Source organism: Procambarus clarkii, chromosome 20 (assembly GCF_040958095.1).
Source record: "Procambarus clarkii isolate CNS0578487 chromosome 20, FALCON_Pclarkii_2.0, whole genome shotgun sequence".
NCBI classification, from domain to species: Eukaryota; Metazoa; Arthropoda; class Malacostraca; order Decapoda; family Cambaridae; genus Procambarus; species Procambarus clarkii.
In genome coordinates this window covers 24102800-24123894 of record NC_091169.1, presented here as the reverse complement: position 1 = coordinate 24123894, position 21095 = coordinate 24102800, and the positions used below count along the sequence as shown (strand labels likewise).

Sequence of the window (21095 nt, the reverse complement as noted above, 5' to 3'; positions counted from 1 at the left end):
CAAAATACAAATGACATCATATATTTATTCTTCTCCTAATATTTATTATTCCCCCTGAGAAGGTAGGAATGCAGTATGATTGCACGTTTTAATGCCAAAGTGTGAAAACGGGCTGCCATCACAATCCTGCTGACCCACCATGATCACACTATAAATGTAAGAGAGATTGTAATTTTCTGGCAGAAGTGGGGCTCATTTTGAGATGATACTCAAGGGCCCAGGGGTATTAGTGTAGATACTGTACCTATTAGGACTCGTGCAACTCTCAGATGGGCTACTGGTTTGAGTAGGTTAAGGGGTAGTCCTAAGCCAGGTTTACTAGTTCAACTGTATGGGTGCTTTGTAGATGCACTAGGTCATTAACTGTCTACTGGTCGACCCTGACAAGTGCACGTTGTTCAATGCTTTGCTATTCGATGCTGATAGTATCTTTTTCCAAACTGTACCTACAAGGTCTGCTTGCTTTTGTGAGACCTGACCATTTGTCAAGATGCTCATCAGACTTAAGATATGTAAGGTCACTGAAAGCCCAGAGATATGTTCCTTGATGGACCCTAATGGTTCTGGTTCTGGACCAGTACCCTACCCTTTTTTTTTGGAGAGGGGGAGGTGACATTTTTTTGTTTCTTTTCGAAATGGTGAGCACTTTGAGTATGAAACTTTTCCCTTATATAAACCTATTTTCAAAATAAATAACCCTAGATTTAAAGTCATTCATAAAAAATTCTCCCCAATTTTAGGATTTTTTTTTTTGTATTCTATATGAAAATGGATTCCCAGCTAATATTTACTGGGGAACACTTAATGTAATTAGGAGACATTTGAAATCATTACCTGCTCAGATGTGATGTATGTCTGACCATCTACAACAAGTTTGTTTGAAACATTAGCATCATCATTATCACCATCTTTATCATTATCTTTATCATCATCTTTTTCCTTGCCTTTTTTCTTGTTTCCCTTCAAACTTGCCGAGGAAGCTTTCATAAAGCGAGAATTTTGAAAGGAGAGTTTCAGTACAGCTTCATTACAGAATTTACACAGCTTTTTACCACCACAACTTTGAAAGAACTTTTTGATGATAGAGTCTTGAATAGCCTTGATGTTTGATGTCGAAGTTTCATTGCAACATGTTCTCCCTGGAAACCAAAAATCAACATCAATACCCAAATGACAACAGGAAAATACAGTATGTGTTTCATCACATTTCTTTAAATAAACAGGATGTCATTCAGTGTATACATTGATGAGGTCATGAGTGTGGTTAAGGTAACAATACTAAAAATTGATATGAAACTAGTGTATGAAAGATATAAAACGAATTTATTAAGTCTGATATATGCAGAAGATGCTGTTTATGAGAAGATGAAGATTATGAGGAGATGAAGATTATATGAAAATATTGTGTTCATATTGCCTTTGAGACTTCTCTCTTTTAATGCCATCAGACTGAGATATCAAGTGTTCTCAGCTCAGTTCTCTTATCTCTGGCACTATTTTTGTGGTAATCTTCCACTGCTATATTTTTCAACATGCTCCCAAATACATCTTACAGGATTGTATAGCATAAAATTATGAATATCAAAACAAGAGTAAATTAAAAGTCAAATTCTATATACTACACGGTACATGTATATAGTACTGTTATCAAACCCTTTTACTGTCAGGAAAATCTTTAAGCATAGTCTGTTGTAGCCAAGCATGTTGCGTGTATATATTTATACTTCTATACACCATAACTCATGTTTATTTAAAGATGTGTAAGCATGTTACTTGGTTTATAAAGCACAATTTGGTTCAACACAAAATGATCTAACACATTACACTTGCCTTCAATCACATCCTTTAAGTATTGTTTCAGTATTTCATCAATGGTTAGCAGAAATCCTTTCTTTTCATAATTTTTTTCACTTCCCTTGATCTCTCTGTCATTTACGCCGGTTGTTACCTGCGAGTACAAACATTACTGTAATAAAATCTTACATAATTTGACATAAATCCTATGTAATATGATGCACTTAATTATAATTTTCACTAACAACCTCACACACACATATTGTACAGGAATAAAATTTCCCTCTCAACTACAAATGCACATCAAAGATCAGTTTATCCCAGCATAAAATCAAACTCGAGACATTTTTATTTCACTCACGTTAACTTATTATATAGATACTAATGATATTTATTTACAATAGTAAAGCCTGAAATCAAAATGAAATGCTCTCCCAAAAGTCAGGACCATACACAGTCATGGCAGGGGAAACATTATATGTCAGCATAGTGAAAAAAAATTAAGTGTGTCATGTAATACTGTGACAAAGGAAGATTATCCTGTTGAGAATAACCTCCAAGATTCATTCATGTCCGCTCAAAACCCCCTCAAGTGCTATTCAGCGTGTTGTTCCCGAGAGATGCGGTGGAAGACTACACATGTCTTGCTTTTCCACATTTATAAACCCCCAGCCATGTGCTGGGGGGTTTTAAAATCTTTCAGATTGTAAAAAGCGCTTACAGATGAAATACTACATACAGTTTAATCTAAACTTGTTAATTTTGTATATTTTAAATCATCACTGCAATTTTGTTAAACTATAATGCATTTTTTATAAGATTATCCATCATGGGCTATCAAGTTTAACATTTTATGCACAATATAACACAATGGCAAATGTATATGCAATATAAAGTAATTGCATTTAGACATACTTGAGTGTTAAGTCAAAATATTAGAGCAATGAAGATCTCTCTAAAGTAAAGTCCCTTTACAAAACCATGAGTAGCTATAATGCCTGATTTGAATAGGAAGCTTTGTATTAAAACAAATATGTAAGCAAATCCAAAGAAAAACTGTCCATATTTCATCCTGGAAAGTTCATCAAAAGAAATATTTTTAAAATATAATCCAGAAAAGGTAATCCCAGAAGGAAAGGTTTATCCACAAAAGTATTTGCAAGATATCTAACCCAAAGAAGCATTTTAAATATTTCATCCAAAACAGAAACAGAATAAACAAGGACAAAAATCATAGGATATCACCCCTGAGATACACAATAACAATGATTTATATATTTTATATACTGTACAGCAATTTAATAATACAACTTTGAAACATGACTAACCTCGAGAGCCTCTTCTGTTTTAGCCATGATTTGTGTAACAATATCTTGCACTTCAAGGGCCTCGTGACCATACCCTTCACTCAACAGTTTGGTTTGATAAATAAGTGTAATTACTTGGTGTTCTGAAAAAGGAGGAAAGCTTGTATCATATACAAAATATTGGAGGGAATAAGTTATGATAATGTGGACAAAAGCAAACAACCCAACCCACATATAAGAAATAAAATGTTAACAATATTCTTGTTGATACCGTGTACTATGTACAGAATGTAAACATAGTCTCAGCCGCAGTCTCAGCCCCCACATACTACATGCATATGAAACATACACTATATAACAATTTAATTTGTACATGTGAATAATATATCTTAAACTTTCACAAAGGTTCTACAATTATCACTCTGAATTGCAAGTATGGACATGAAAAGGATGGATTTACTACAGATGAATTTTCGTAAAAATAAACACATTGAAAAATTAATATCACATGCATGGACAGATATTAATCCCTACAGACCATTTTTGTCTATGATTCTATTCTATATTAATAGGAGAATGAGTTAAGAGAAATGAAAAGGAGCTCAACACTGGAACAAAAAGAAGTTAATGGTCAGTGCATGTTCACACAATAAGTGAATGAAATATGCTGAAGTGTACAAGTGAAATTGGTGATTGAGTTGATTGATTTATTGGCATTGGCCAATAAAGAAATAAATAATACAAGAGCAGTGAAGATGAGAAAACCGACACAATCCCTCGAGATTAATTCAAATATTATCATGATAATTTACAACATACTCATTCTGCCCCCCCCCCTGACCTTATGTAGTGTATGAGGATACATGCAAGACAAATAAATTTAAAGTGCAGGTAACTGAAATTACATATATAATTAATGCATATGGTATTCGTAAGTGAATAAGTGTAAGTAATATGGAAGTACTGTACAGTACTATACTACATACAGGTCGAGTATTAGAGGGGTCAGATTAATTGAGACTGGATAAATACATACAGGAAAGTCCCATGAAGGAATAAGAGAGGTTAAAGTAATCTGATTAAGTTTTTATATTTGGAGTGTTAAATGATTTTCTATTTTAGCAAAGCCCTCAAAGGGAAGTTCCAAAGGAAAGGAAAACATATGAAGTGTTGAATGGTAGATATGTAGATAGCTGTACTAGCAGTTAAAACAAAAACAACAATTAGTATTACATACCATCTGCTTGGAATCTGAAGCAGGAACTACATATCAGTTTGAGGAGTTTCTTGAAGACATCATAGAAGAAAGGGTTATACACGGGTAACTGCAAATCTATGTGACCACAATGGCCTTGGCAATTTCCTCCTTCTTGGCCACAGGTTTTACATACCTGTACACTCCGTAACTGATCCGACATTGGTCCTATTGGATTAAAATTTACTTATTAACATCACTTTTCATTGCAATTTACATAGTGATTACATTTTCTCAGAAAAGTGAGCATGCAGATGATGTTACTGTATTTACCAGGTTATCATACAATGTACCAGGAAAACTAAAACCAATGACAAAAACTACAGTGCTGAGCATAGTGAAACACCCCCTTTTAGAGTCAGTCCCTCAGATACTCACCAAGTCTACCTTCCGCCACCACTAAGGGACCAGCCCTCTACGACATTCAAAACTGAGCCGTATCTTCCACATTTACTTCCATTACAAACTTTGCTACCATTTACCACCGCTAATTGGCTGCACCCTACATTTTACATAACAAAAAAACTTTCCACTTCTTGACATTCAAGCTCTTTGTCACATCTGCCCTTAAAGTTGTGGATGGAAGTGACTTCCAAGACTACTACTTTCAGTGAATTTCATTTTTTGACCACCCATACTGGGTACGAGTATTTCCTTATACTGTACTGTACTGTACAGTATTTCTTAGACTCAATTGCTTCCCATCTTTCACATATGCCCTCTTGTTCAACTGTCCTTTAATTTAAAAAGTCTGTCCTATATGGTATTTAAACTCCTTGATGCAGTTTCACTCCAAAAGTATGCAACTTTTCTAAATACTGTACCACCTGAATGAGGCTCATTGACTAGTGTGAAATCCTAGGTTTCAGACCATTGTAAAAATTAGTCAATTATTCAACTGATGTTTATAATCTTTTTACATTTGCTTTACTAAAGATATAGTTTTTTATTCCTAAGCACAGTACTACAAAACAAACATCATAATGTAATTACCCATGTGCAGATCATACACTCCATTATCAACCAGGTGCCCAAGATCATTAATGGACTGATCTTCAGATATCCTCAGTACTGATAATTGCTTGATCTCGTCATCAGTGTAGATCTTGAACCAAAGATCCCGCACACTGGTGTCGCCCACCTGAAGATAACTCATTGTGCAACCTAAAAACATGAACAATTTCAATTAATTTATGTAATTCTCTAAACTACTGTACAGGTATATATATTTCTAGCCTGAGGTCTCTCAAATGTTCCCACAGCCGGTCGGTCGAGCGGACAGCACGCTGGGCTTGTGATCCTGTGGTCCTGGGTTCGATCCCAGGCGCCGGCGAGAAACAATGGGCAGAGTTTCTTTCACCCTATGCCCCTGTTACCTAGCAGTAAAATAGGTACCTGGGTGTTAGTCAGCTGTCACGGGCTGCTTCCTGGGGGTGGAGGCCTGGTCGAGGACCGGGCTGCGGGGACACTAAAGTCCCGAAATCATCTCAAGATAACCTCAAGATAACAGTCATCTCCTAAATGGGCCATACAGCATTTATGTTACCCGCCAGACTCTTGGGACTTTAATCCCGATTAAACAGGTATCTTCATAAGTTATCTTGTTGTGTATATACAGAAAGGAGACTATGGCAAGTTTAACTATTACAATTAATAACATCAGCTCACCATATATCAAACACCCCATGAAAGAAATGAGAGATGATACTTCATCATCATCTCTATAAAAAAAATCTAAGCCAAGCCAAAAATTTGCTAGAAATTTATATAAAATATTCAAAGAATTTTAAAAATCAATTTAAATTACGACAAACAATAACCCTATCAAAATACTTCTAGGTATTTATTTTGTTTTCATGTGTGTATTATTCTAATGTTTTAATTAAAATTGATTTTTAAAAACTTTACATTTTCAGGATTTTTTTTCAAGCCGTTTTTATTGTAGATCTCGGTTATTAAATATTTATTTATTTATTTATTTATTTATGCATATACAAGAATGTACATAAGGAATGTGAGGATACAAATATGGTAATTACAGTCTTGTAAAGCCACTAGCACGCGCAGCGTTTCGGGCAGAATAAGATAGAAAGGGTTAGTTCAATAATTTCAGCATGAATCTTCCCTATTCTGTTCTAACCTATCTTAACCTATTCAACCATCTTAACCAAACTAAAGCATTATAAAAAACAAATTGGTGTGCAGGTGACGAGTCACAATAACGTGGCTAAAGTACGTTAACGTCGTCGTCCTTTCACCTTCTAGTGTGTGGTCTGGTCAACAACAAATTGGTGTCATATTTAACATATTTCTATTCTTGCACAGAAGTGCAAGCTGCGACACTGCAGTTTGAAATAACTTTGTGGATCTTTTCGGATAGCACTGGGCTACACAACATCAATAGCTTCTCAGTGGGTCCTGTGGCGGTGGTCAGTGCACTCAGGTTACACCTGAAATGTGTCTGGTTAAGTCACCCCCCCCCCCTCCCCATCTACTGGCAGTACAATTTCCTTTCGGCAATATCTCTGGGACAAATTAAGTGACCTGTATTTCCCTGTACCTACCTCAGAAACCTGATAGTGGATACCTAACCCAAACCAACGAAAATGAACCCAAATGAGCCTAAACTACTACATTCTAACCTAATGATATATGTACATGGGTTTGACAATAAAAAACCAGCTTTGTCAACACACCTGTAACTCAACCTAGCCCAAGTATAATGTTTGTCCTATACTGTATTTTTGTATTGTTTCTTTAGTGTGTTCCAGTAATCTGACCACTGATAGTTGATTTTGTGGCTGTCAGTCATATACAATGTCCTGGTATTACAGTCGGGCTCGTTCTCGACTCCCAATCTGAGAATTCTGGGTTCCAATCCCGGTCGGAAGAATTCCAGGTTCGAATCCCGGGCGGGTGTAACAGAAATGGTTGGGCACGTTTCCTATCACCTGGTAATAAACAGGTACAGTACCCAGGAGTTAGTCAGCTTGCTGTGGGATTGCATCCTGGAAAGGGTGCGAATTCGACCCTGGGAGGAACCTCGATATAAACCTAACATGTACTATATGTATACACTGGCTGCCTGTCCCCCGACACAATAAAATAAATTACTATTATTATGGTATTCGGTAATCCATGAGGTGAGCACCTACCCGGGGTGCTCGGCGACACGTGCTCCCGCGACTCTAAAACTTCACGAGGTAAACACAAAGCATTTCTACATAGAAGAAAAAATATTCTCATTTATATATTTTCATATATAAAATTTACGTATTTCATTCACTGACGAGCACATTTAATTGGTGCGCATCAAACTATATTTGGTGACAAGCTTGATAAATAGTGCGTTATCTTTATTAATGAATGCAACGTGCTGCTGGTGATATTGAAGACACTGACGGCCATATTGGAATACCAAGATCCATAGTTACCACCGTAAATAATATTCGTGATTTTGGTCCCTAAACTTATTCAAAATGATCAAGTACCATAATTACACTGTAATTACCTAAGTAAGCGATAACATTACTGTGTAATATATTTGTATTTTTAAAACCCAACATGCAAAATATATTTTAAGAATCTCTTGTAGCTTCCACATTATTATTAACATATTTAACTTAATTAATACACAAAGCAAGATTTTCAAAGCTGCTGAATTCCAAAATCCAACTGGAACAGATTATCAAGGCAAATGGGGGGACCTTTGACAAGCAGCTGGCTTCCTGTCCTCAGTTTAAACCTTGATTCTGGGAAATGTATCATACAACAACCACTTCTGTAACTATTTACATTAATATATATATCTAGTTACTATAGTGGCCTTGACGAGGACAGGAAGCCAGCTGCTTATCAAAGGTATCCCCATTTGTCCTGATGATTTTATCGAGGTGGATGTTGACATTCAGCAATGTTTAATTCCCATTATGTGCCTCTGTAGCCCTTTCCACTACCGCCCACAAGATGGGTACAAGGTACATTGGGTTTTTGAGGATACATAGCATGGTAATTACATTCTTGTAAAGCCACTAGTACGCGCAGCATTTTGGGCAGGTCCTTAATCTAACAGATAATTTTAAGTAGGTAAATTCTAGAGGAATTAATAAAATGATAACAGATACATTGCAAGAAAAAAATGAGATGAGAGAGATTAGTAGGTATATTAAAGCACATCGGTAGCTCTGATTGATTGTATTGATAGCTTGATAGTAATTTAACAAAGATTAATAGGCACAAAACAGCATATTGATAGCACATATAAGAAGACAGCAATGATCATAATGGTAAAGTTGTTTGGATTAGGTACATAAAGATTGGGTAGCACTAGATACAGTGCAATTTTAAGGCACAAGGTAGGAAACTATGAAGATGAAATTAGGTAATTTTTAGTTTTGTTTTTTTTGAATGAGGCAAAAGTTGGACAGCTTTTCAATTCATTAGGGAGTGAGTTCCATAGACCAGGTCCCTTTATTTTTGGGGATTGACTCTGGGGATATCAAAGAGATATTTATTTCTGGTGTGGTGATAAAGGGTCCTATTACATGTGTCCAGGGAGAGTTTCAGAGCAGGGTTTGCATTTAAGAACAGGGTTTTGAAAATATAAGTGACACAAGAGAATGTGTGGAGTGAGTTTGTTTAGCATGTTGAGGGATTTAAACAAGGGGGCTGAGTGTTGTCTGAAAGCAGAGTTTGTTATTATTCTGACAGCAGATTTTTGCTGAGTGATGATGGATTTGAGGTGGTTTGCAGTGGTTGAACCCCATGCACAGATACCATAATTAAGATAGATATAGATTAGTGCATAATATAGTGAGATGAGAGCAGAGTTAGGTATATAATATCTGATTTTGGAGAGTATACCAACTGTTTTAGAGACTTTCTTAGTTATGTGTTGTATGTGGGTGCTGAAGTTGAGTCTCTTGTCTAGGAATAGGCCAAGAAACTGACCCTTCTGTTGGGTAATCCTTATTGACAGGCTTCACCTGATTCCAAATTACTTTGGTCGTGAGAATCACTCCAATGCAAGAAATGGGTCCTCACCAAAATTTGTATGGCTGAAGGTTTGAAGGCGTTTGGGCTTGGGGCTGTATGTGCCGAGGGCATTTTAGTTGGGTGGCATTATATAATAAGGTTTTACACAAACACCGTCATAAAACCTAATGTTTATTTACAGAACTTACTTACTAATATATAGGTTGCTTACATTATTCTGTGATTGATGTTAGAAAAGCTAATATCACATTAGAGAGACATCGGGATGCCTTAATTGACCGATCACATGGTTCACTTGTGGCCAATCCTGTATTAACACTTTCTTAGACAGTAAATGACAAACGGCTTTCCTAACACTGCTGGTTTCAAGGGAAATACAAGAGTTCCTTCTGAATACTTAGAGAGTCAATATAATGGCATGCACAATCACCACAGTAATGACCTGTCAAGCTGACAGTCAACATAACATATACATATATCTAAATGTGTTGTGTGCATAACACACATTCACTGACAGGATGAACAATCATGAGTTTAGTTAATTTATTATATGCCCCATACCCATCCTGTGGGTAGTAGTGGAAAGGGTTACAGAGGCACATAATAATAATACAGTAATAATAATAATAATAATAATCTAAATGCAAGAAGGTACAATGTGTTGGTGAGATTACATAAGATTGGTATTTTTACATTCATGCAAAGCCACTAACACGCATAGTGTTTCAGGCAGATCCTTAATCAGTCCTTTTCGATCCAGGTCCTTATTAGGCAAGATGAAAAAAGGTACATTGTAGCATGGTTATATATATCAACAAATAAGTACAATATAAGTTGACAGCAATGATTACACTGGTAAGGATATATGTATTAAGTACTAATATTGGGGAAGTGGGTACTGTAGTACAAGATGAAGTTTGAGTTTGAAGCATGAGGTAGGAAACTATGAGGATGAAATTAGATACTCTTTGGTTTTACTTTTGAATAGGGAATAGGTTGGACAATTTTTTAATTCATCAGGGGGTGAGTTCCAAAGACTGGGTCCTTTTATTTCCATGGAGTGTTTGCACAGATTTAGTTTGACTTTTGGGATATCAAAGATATATTTATTTCTGGTGTTGTGCTCATGGGTTCTATTACACCTGCCAAGGAAACGTTTCAGATCAAGATTAGCATTTAGGAACAAGGTTTTGTACATGTAAATAGCACATGAGAATGTGTGGAGTGAGTATGTTTAGCATGTTAAGGGGCCCAGTAATCAAAAAATATTAAAATTGTGAAAACTACTAATAAATGTTTAACAAAATTCCAACTTATTGACTTCAGCATCATGAAAGTTTCATCCCAATATTGATTTTATTGATTTTAGACATGTTTTTAAAAAAGAACAGCTCCTATTAATTGGAACTGATGGATAATGCAGTAATAAAGAGATGCACCTGTCCGACACTCAAAGAAGAAGATAGTAGTAAGAAGTGTTCACAAAGTGGATATGCAGTTGGTGCCTTTATAGCATTGCTGAGTAATACATAATAAAACAAATAATAATAAGTATGTTATTATGCTCTGTTTTGTTATATATATCATATAAATACAATGCCCAATGTTAATATCTGTTATTTTCACCAGTGTCCACAAATGTATTTTTTTTAATTTTTTTTTTGTCTTCCTTTGTGTATTATCTGATTTTGTTGCAATTTTTACATCCTGTAGAGTGCATACCCGTCCTTAACTATGTCAAGATACTAGAATTTAATTGGTCAACAAATACATCAGCCACAACTGGCAAAACTTGGTACAGTACTTGGACTTTTTTTTTGGGGGGGGGGAAGAGGTGATATTTCAGATTTCAAACCATTTTCTTTGTCTCTTTAGGTTTTTTTTTGATAATTAGGGACCAGATTAGGGCTTTATCACTTATATAAAGTATACATACATCCCCTAAATCATTATAATTATCTCTATATCTGTTTTTCTTCATTTTTTCTTTACTTCATTTCAACACATTGATCTACAACTCACATATTCAAGTACGAATAAAAAACCATGTTTATTAAAACATACAAGTAAATTAATGAATTAGAACTACCTTATTCATTGTCATTAACTTCAAATTCAATTATCTTTACAACTAGAGTTTCCACTTTGAGTCGGCATCAAAAATCCAGTTTGACCGATTCTCACCATTTTTACATAAAATGGGCACAGTCATCTGTTCTACAATCCTATTTCATTGTTTTTTCATAAACCTTATATGTCGAGTTATAAATTTTTTGGTATACAATTTGGCGCATATATCAAATGCCATATTTGACTTTTTTTACAGTAAACTATACTGAATCCTATAATAATAACTAATAAGAATGAAGATTATATGCTCTTCTGAGAGCCTAATAACACCAAATGAACAATTTGTGATATTTAATATTTGATGCTCATTTAAAAATCTTAAATTTTTAATACTTCTACAAATATTTTTCATTTTTTGTTTTTCCACGTTACGTTGGCGATTATTTAGATAAAGTTGGAGCATGTGCCTAGTAGATTATGTACAAATAATTTGAAAGCGTTTGAGCAAGGTGCAAAATTTCATTTCCTGGCCCCCTTATGGGACTTAAACAATAGTGAAGCGTGTTGTCTGAAGAGAGTTATAGTTCCGATAGATTTTTGTAGAGTGATGATGGGCTCTAGATAATTTGCAGTGGTCGAATCCCATGCACAGATACCGTATGCAAGAGGTATAAATTACCCCAGTGCAATGCGAAGAGCAGAATGAGGGAACAATCTATGTTGGAAAATATACCAACCATTTAAGACTTTTGGCTGCGTTATGTGGGTGCTGAAGTTGAGTCGTGTCTATGTATAGGCTATGTATAACTTTTCCCCCTTATTTTTTTTGACAATGTTAACATTGTCTACCTGAAGTTGAATTTCATTTGGCAATTTACTACCAAATAAAATATAGTACATTAGGCCTTATCTATGTTCAGCGAGTTTGTTGGTAGACATCCACGAGTGGATTAATTCATTATCGACAATATTTGGCAAGTTTGGGTCAGAATAGAGGAAAGGTAGTATTGTCAGCAAATAGTATAGGTTTAAGAATGTTACAAACATTTAGCAAATCATTGATATAAGAAATAAAGGGCCCCAAGATGCTGCCCTGTGGCATTCCTACTGTCAATGGTAGATAGGGGGGGGGGGTCAAGTTATTGATGGCTACATAATGGTGCATCACCAAGAAAGGAACTAATAATCCAGAGCTAGGCCTCTGATACCATGGTAAAGTTTAAGAGGTAGTTATGATTTACAATATCAAAGGCTTTTCACAGGTCAATAAAGAGGCCAATTGGGAACTTTATTCTGACAAGGGCTTTATGGATTATATTGAGCAGCCTAATAATGGCATTGGCATCCATTCCCAAAAGAGTACCAAACTGGTAGGGATTTAATAATGTAAAGTTTTTCAAAGTAGAAATAGAGCAGTCAGTAAGCGATATTTCAAATATTTTTGAAAATAAGTATCAAAAAGAAGGCACCAAACCAGGAAGGTTATGTAGCACCATCAAATGAAAATTTTTGAAAGCATCAGTAGATTTGATATTGGTCTGTAATTTAGGTCAGCTGTCTTGCCCTTTTTGAAATGGCCTCACTCTTGCTTTGAGGATATCAGTAAAAATAAGACAGATTTGTTGAATAGCAGCGCTATGGGTAGAGCAGGGGGAGGGCCCCCCCCCCCCCCAACACTCATACCAAAGACTATTTCACTAATATGTTCCCAGCTGTGGTTTGAATTAGTGATTGCGATTGATTGTGAATGATTGTGATTGAAATGATTGAATTACGAATGTCTGTCGGGCTGACTGACAAGATGAGTAGTGATAGGATAGCTGCTGATGCGACTTGGTGACATCTGTCTGGGTCTTTAGTAATTTTCTGGCAAGGTCGACACCAATTTACAGAAAGCAGATATTGAATTCGGTTGCAAGTGTGTAACCATCTTTGGAGATTTTTATCCATTTGTAATAATTATTATCCAGGTATCCAAGGATAGATCACCTTCAGTGTTCACCTGACCCAATACAAGATTTCAGACTTGGGCAAAAATTTTGTCGAATTAATTCAGTCAAAATCTACACGTGTGCTGGGACTTCCAGGCTATGCACTTGGAGTAAGCACAGTCAGAACCTAAAGAAAAGCATTCTCTGCCACATGTGGGATAGTACGTGATGGAGCGAAGAATGGCATTGAGCAGGGCAAGTTTATAGCAGTAAAAGGACAAATTTAACATGAAAGCAAGAGAGACAAAGGTAGTAGCAAGTTTCCAGTAAGGTCTTAAAATGAAACTTGCCCCATTTTTTTCCCGATAAGGCAATTCTTGAAGTTTTAGAGGTAAAGGTCACCCTTTCCCCACCAACCCAGGTATATTAAAGTGCAGAAAGATCACCTTTTAGTATGGCAAGTGAATGCAAGTCAGTCTACCAGAATTTAACAACAAAAAATTGTGCACTTTGTGGATGCATTTGGTCCAAGGAGAATATGGAGGAGGAATTTACAAGGACATGTCAGAAGAGTAGTCTTCTGGCCTATATGCAAGGAGAATTGGCCAATTCTGGGTGGATGATTGATGTACACACTTTAAATTCTGTATCCACTCTACAATTGTTAAATATTGGGCAGCAAGGAGAAGGGTGTACAGCAGCTGTGGCCACAAAATTACCAAGATGTAGATGGCAGAATTTAAGAAAGAAAAAATTGCCTAGAGGGTCTTCCTAGTTTGGTAAGGAGGGAGAGATGGTGGCAGGGACAGGACAATGCATGGGACATGTAATGAGGAAGCGAGAGATTTTTAGTCCAGAGAAAGAATCTCTCCAATCTGTGGCAGTCATCAAAAGGTAGCACCAAGCTGGGAAGACTAGCACCATCTGTCCATTATCTTGAATAATCTAAATATTAACACTTTCGCGCTATCTGGACGCGCCGGCGCGTTCGGTTTCGTCTAACGTAAACGCATAGTGGACATAAAGTTATGTCTACTTTTAAAATATTTGTATAAAATTCAATTTTTATCCGATTTACTTTGGGTTTGTTTCAAACTGCGCGCTATGAGGCTCTCTTTCTCACCACTAGGCTGCATGGTACAATACGTTCATGAAAGGTGTGGATAACTTCGATCAAATGGTATTTTGACCCAAACGGGTTGCAGGTGGGTGACTTTAGCCGTTTATACTGGTAATTCTTCCCCCATATCATGTATTATATGCATATGTCGGTTTAGGGAATTTTATTCCGATCAATATACAACCAAAAATAACTGTGTGCAACAAGTATAATCTTGACAAACATAACAAAAGTAAAAATATTTCGTGTGTGTTTGACGCTCACTGATATGTTCCAGCGTTGTTTTATATTTGTCGCTATTCTAACTTACGCTTTGTTGATATTTTTTACCTATGGGCACATAGAACATTCTATTGCGAACACATTGACATAAAAATGAATGACGTACATAGAAAATTAATGTCATGAGAGTGAAATAAGTATAAACTTTCAAAGCGCCGTGCGTCGTCCCGTCACCGATACCGGGTAACAATTTCACCACTTCCCACACTCTTGCGGGCGGGCTGCATCATTATTCTACGCTTATATTCATATCACCGTGTTGGGAATTTCATTGCGAGTCCATTGATACCAAAATTAACGCTGTAGAACAAGTGTGGAGGTGATTACAATCCCAAGAGTAAAAACATTTTGTTGCTGATGGGCGATCACGGCGAGTCATCTACGTAGTTATTTATTTGGTGCTGGTATCCCTATATGTTTCGTGACTTATTTTACTAATGTTCTTCTAGAGAATTTTATTGCGAACACGTTGGTACCAAAATGAAATACATAGCATGAGAACTAAGGTCAGAAGAGTAAAAAGAGTATACACATTTTTGTTTTTACGCTTAAGCGATAAAAACGCAGCGCGCACATTCGGTTGGCTGAGTGACCTTTGCGGAGAGCGCGAAAGTGTTAAAGACTATACTAAAGAATAGAAGAAGAATAAAGAAGAATACTAAAATACTAAAGAATAAAGAAGACTATATTAAAGAATATTAAAGACTATACAAGAAAAAGAGATGGTGTGCAGTTTGTTAGTTTTAACAAAGCCCACGACCTTGCCAACATTCACAGAACATGACTGGGCAGATTTCCAAACTAACTTTTTTTTAAGGGGGAGAGGGGACGTGAGAAACAGAACAAGTAAAATGGCCTTGGCTGCAAGTTTGACAACTCCAATGTGGTTGAGAATCTACCAAAATTTCATTGGGTGATGTCTGATAGAAATAAAGAAGCATTTTATTTCTGGCACATTTCAGATAATTTAATAGAGGTAGACAAGGCACAAGGGCAGAACCAGAATACAGCACATTATTACTCATGTGATCAGGATATTACACTCGGAATTTTTTTTTCTTTGTAAACATTTTAATAGAATCGTTTCCCCTCAGCAAGGGCAAGTTTATAGTCAAAAGTAAAGAGTTAATTAATAAACTATGGCAACAAGTCAAGTCTAGGATGCAACTGTCAATATTCTATTGATAAATGCCCAAACAGCAAGTTGTATACTAAACCACATTAGGTTGCAGCTGTGCATCTGGGAACCAGCTATAATCTGTGTATAATGTAGAGCAACAGCATCATTTGGATTGATGGCAGATTGGTTGAACTGTAGGTGCATACATGGTGTTGTCGGTTCAGCATATTTCCAAGCATTGTCCCACACCTAGAATGAAGAGTCAACTTTGTATAAAAATGCAGGTATTAAAGTACAGGTATATTTTAAACTTACTAAAGGGAATGGTTTTTGCAAGACTTTAGGAACTTTTATGAACTCATTTCTTGATTGAGAAAAAATGCACTTGTACAGTGGTAATTTTGAAGCACACCATTTAACCTTACCAGGTACTGGGTGTGTCAGTGTTTAAGGAGAAGGCTGGAAAAAAAGTTGCATAGTTAAGCGTAAACAACTTTAGTAATAATTAAGCCAGCCTGGCAAGTCATATGGAAGGGATACCACCTTTACTGGGTATCAATAGACATGTACACAGGAGGCAGAGTCTTATAGCAGGTACTATTAAGAAAATAGCATCAAAATATTTTAACAAAGTTGCCAAACTGAAATTTGGAAACAATCAAGCCACATCAATCTGTGATATTTGTAGATGTTCAGTAACCCCTTTCCCATCTTGGTAGGAAAAATATTAAGAGGGCAGTCTACTCTCTAGGCCTATGAATTTAAACCAACATTGAATAGCCAATTTTAGGGCATTTGGAAAATATAAAATTGGCAAGTCACATGGACAATAATACACTAAACTTTGAATCAAGAAAGGTGGGGAGGGAAGAAAAAAAAAAAAAAAAAAAAAAAAGTTGTGTTCAACATACCTTTTCACAGAAGTTCCGGGCAGTCCTATAGATTTCTTTAAATGTTTGACAGGTAGAATTTACGGGGCAGTAATTTGTCAAGCAGCTTCCTTTTGTTGGGCAATCACCCGTCATATTCAACCACCTGAAATTGTTGGTCCAATTGTCTGTGCAAGTGACATCGTTGGCACACGCAGTAAACCAAAGCTCACAATCAATGGCACACAGAGGGACTCCCCAGTATCTTTCCCGCCGCCACGAGCGATTTTCCTGCAGGGAAAATTTATTTAACGTTGCAAAAGGAACTAGCGAGCCAAATCTCTTACATGTCTAGACAAATTTATTTTTTGGTAAAAACAAAAAAAAAAACAAAAAAAGCCACTATGCCATTTAAATGCTTAGGGGAAGTCACTTTCAGAATACCAAAATAAAAGCTTTATAAAATAGCCTTTTAAGTTTTGCACAATGTTAAATTTTTAATGATTAAAAATAATTTTTTAAACATGTTTAAGTTATTAAAACAATGCAGAAACCCTAGTTAAATAAAAGTCCTATAAAATATAGAATTTAGACGTTCTGCAATACTTACCGACACGACCCATGGGCCAACATTGGGTGAACATTCGTAAAAGCAGTGATCGAGCATGAAATGCCATTTACATTCCGAGGACATGGACTCTACTCGAGAACAGTGGTCATAATTGAAGTTGTAAGGACTAGATTCGTGAATAAGTCTAGTGGTATTCTCTGTACAGCAGGACCTATTCTTCCACTGATGACACTAAAAAAATCAAATATAAAAAGAGGTACTTTCTGTTAAGCAATTTATCATTTAGGTAGAAAGGATATCAAGTTTGACTACTGTCAAAAGCTCTTTACAGCAAAAAGCATATTTTTGAAGGCTTCAGATTTTTTTTTTAATCTACTGTAGTGACAATATTGTACATTAAAAAGCAAGACGTTAAAAGAAATTATCCATACCGTAGTAAACAGACTGCCTTCTGGTCCTGGTGCACTTTAGTGATGTTTAGAATCAATACAAGTGTTTATTAGAGTATCCACATCTCTCGACTTCTGAGCCATGGTCATGGTCACAACCAACGTTAAGCAGAACATTCTAGGACAAAGATAAAAAACTAGGTAAAAGTCATTTATTGAAGTTTCTGGACTAGCTTGTCAAGGACAAACTAGTATGTCTATAGACCTTACACAGTATACAAAATCAACCAAAATAAACTTTAGTATAGCAAATGACTAAGTACAGTACATGTCTCGCACTCTCCGGAGCACATTATTAAGGTTCGAGCACATGCCAAGGACTTTACTTTCAAGTAGACGACTTACCAGATTTAAGTAAATTCAAGTTGTCCTAACTAGTGTATATTCAAGACCTTTGTTTACACACTAAGTGCAAAAGTTCAATTAGTTTTAAGTTTTTTTAACCTAGTAATAGTTATGGACTTCCTAGGTAGTAAAGCAAACTTTTACACTTTCAGGTTATAAAAAGGTAATTTTGCTTTCAAATTAAAGTAAACAAAATGTTATTTTCAACAGCAACAATCTAGGGTTTATACTTTACCATAGGACCATTTGTTAGTCAAAGTTACGAAATTCATATCAATTTTGAGACATTAAAGATTTTTTGGTAGAGAAATAGTTTAATCAATAGTTCACAGCATCAATATTTTGCTAGCATTCTCTGGGGAGGAATAAGACAAGTTAATAAATAATGGCCAGTCGAGGTTTAGACCATAGATGCACAGATTCAAGAAGTGGATTAAAAGGTAGTCAACGATTAGGAACATCACGATTTAATTAACAATAGAACGCTTCACTCAATTTCTCATTGTACTTTATTTGAAGTCTGAAAATTATATGGGAAAGCTGTGGCAGTGTGAGGTGCAAAGTTTGATGGCAATACTTTGGCCATGTTTGAGAACAGATTTTCAAAGTCTGGAGAAAAAGAGTAACTCCAGACAAGCCGCCGGCTTCTGGGCCATGTCGAGACTACTAGAGATGGTGGCTCCCTTGGGGAAGTCCTTTCTACACCAATACCACAAAGTTTCCCCCCAAACGAATATAAAACCCAATTGTATCGCCAAGACACCGCGGACACCATACAACGAATCTCAAAGACATCAAGCAGTTTGAAACCACACCTCCCCGCCGCCTTTCATTACCTGACGAAGGTCAAGGGAGTGTGACGGAAAGCTGCCATCATTAACACCGGTAGTGTAGAGGGGACACCGGTGGTGTAGAGGTGGAGGGGAGAGTGATGGTGTGATCGTGGTGGGGAGCCCCTCGCCTCGCTGTCTCGCTCTCTCAAGCTTCGAACACACTATGGTCAGCCTCGAGGGGGACTGGTCAAGTCGTCTGAATTTTGTAACTAGCTCATCAAGATTGTAACTTGCTTAGCTAAATGAATTGTGGGGTTTAGTCCCTGAGTCCATTATGTGCCTCTGTAACCCTTTTCACTACCGCCCACAAGATGGGTATGGGGTGCATAATAAATGAACTAAACTAAACAAGTCGTCTACTGTAATTTCGGATACCGGGCTAGAAACAACTTCGTTCACTGAGAAATTTGTACTTCCAAACCAATTTGTTCGTATATGCGCTGGTTTGTGTTTGCTGCTGTTCTCGTCTGAATAAATACATAACACTTCATCATATAATTATTAGCGTTTCCATTAACAATGCTTAGCGCACTGTTTGTATTACTTTGTTTGTTAACAAAGCGCTCTCGTATCAGAGAAGGGAAGGGAAGAGAACTCTCAGGGGGGAAAGCGCTGTAACGTACGGTTATGTTACGTTGTTGGGTACATTAGATACAGTGTTTAGTTAGTTTCATATTTATTTAGTAGTCCTAGATACAGCAGTGTCGTAGACGTTGAGACGGGGCTTGGAGAAGAGCAGAGAGCTGAGTGTGGCCGGAGTCGCGGAGCTCTATGTGGGAGAGCGTTGTAGCTCGATGAGGTCGTAGTCTGCTGTCTGCTCTGTGTCGAGGCTGTAGCATCTTGGGTCGATTAGAACTGTACACGTCGAGTGCTACATTGTTGACTTGAAATTGTACTGCTTTGCTATTCGATTGATTGATTGATGATAAAGATTAAGCCACCCAAGAAGTGGCACGAGTATGAATAGCCTGTAAGTGGTGGCCCTTTTGAGCCATTACCAGTATTAAGAGCTGATACTGGAGATCTGTGGAGGTGCGACTGCACCCTGCGTGACGGGAGATGTCTCCCGAGGTTTGCTATTCTCAAATCGCTTGCTTATATACGGTGACTACACCTCACAATAAGATAGGAGGGCAGAAACCGTTACCTGTAAATAGGGATAGGATTATAGCGTGTGTAGTTAGTGCTAATTATTTATGCCATTAGGAGGATGAGATAATGGAACAAGTATAAGGCTTACTCGCTACAGTGGTGAAGCCTCACTTTGATTATTGACTCCAAGCATTGAAACCTCATTATCATAAGATACCCCCTCGGTACCCCTACTCAAATCTCTGAATATGTTAGACATTAAGTCACTGCACATTCTCTCATGTGTATTATACATATATAAAACGCTAAACTATAATGCCAATCCTGATCTCAAAAGCTTCATAGAAGGATGTAACAGAACCCATGAGCACCACACCAGAAATAAATACAGTTTTGATATTCCTAGAGTACGACTTAATCAAACTAGAAATGCTCTACAAATCAAGGGGCCCAGAATGTGGAATGACCTTCCCAACCATGTTAAAGACTGTACCTCTCTCAACCAGTTTAAGTTAAAAACGAAGCTATACCTAATAAATTCCCTGTAACCTACCTTACCCTTCTATTGTCAACCAATGTCTGTTTTTTTTAAAGAGCGCTGTTTGTCGACATAATTGTATTTGTGCGGCTTTTTCATCTATGTTTTCATTTCTTGTTTTCATTCTACTCATTATGCTCAATTAGTATTAAGCTTGTCATTTAAGTTTATCATGCCCGAAACGCTTTGCGTAATAGTGGCTTTAGGCATTGCATGTACTAGCTCTACCTATAAGTCAACCATTCTTTGTAAAAATTTATTGTATGTATGTACCTTACCTAAATAAACATTTTATTTTATTTTATTTTTTTATTTTTTATTTCAAGATATAGTTTCACCGAAGAAAGTTCAACACCGGCCGATATAAATATCCCAGAACTAAGTCAACTCTCATACCAAGAATGGTTAAGGGCCACAGAGCTAACCTTATTTACTTATTTATTTATATACAAGATGGTATAACCACACTGCAAACCACGCATGACAGAGCCGATTTCACCGAAACGTTTAAAACACTGAATAAT

At 36.6% G+C, this 21095-nt stretch overlaps 1 protein-coding gene and 1 pseudogene across 2 annotated transcripts in view; both read right to left on the bottom strand.

Annotated features, from left to right (window-relative positions):
* The window catches only part of Polr1A (RNA polymerase I subunit RpI1), a 29405-nt gene extending 21788 nt beyond the window's left edge, over nucleotides 1-7617 (bottom strand). Inside the window, exons 1-6 of one of the 2 annotated variants that reach the window (XM_069327731.1) lie at nucleotides 7512-7617; nucleotides 5350-5520; nucleotides 4339-4524; nucleotides 3123-3244; nucleotides 1827-1948; nucleotides 835-1135 (exon numbers count right to left, since the gene is read on the bottom strand). In XM_069327731.1, the coding sequence (XP_069183832.1) occupies nucleotides 835-1135; nucleotides 1827-1948; nucleotides 3123-3244; nucleotides 4339-4524; nucleotides 5350-5520; nucleotides 7512-7602 (993 nt within the window). In that variant the 5' untranslated portion in view covers nucleotides 7603-7617. Of the gene's footprint in view, nucleotides 1-834; nucleotides 1140-1826; nucleotides 1949-3122; nucleotides 3245-4338; nucleotides 4525-5349; nucleotides 5521-7511 lie in introns of both variants that reach the window. The other variant, XM_045738130.2, reaches the window with a different exon arrangement.
* A 1892-nt stretch (nucleotides 7618-9509) lies between these two features.
* On the bottom strand, nucleotides 9510-17877 carry LOC123755281 (folate receptor beta-like; annotated as a pseudogene).
* Between the last annotated feature and the right edge of the window lie 3218 nt (nucleotides 17878-21095).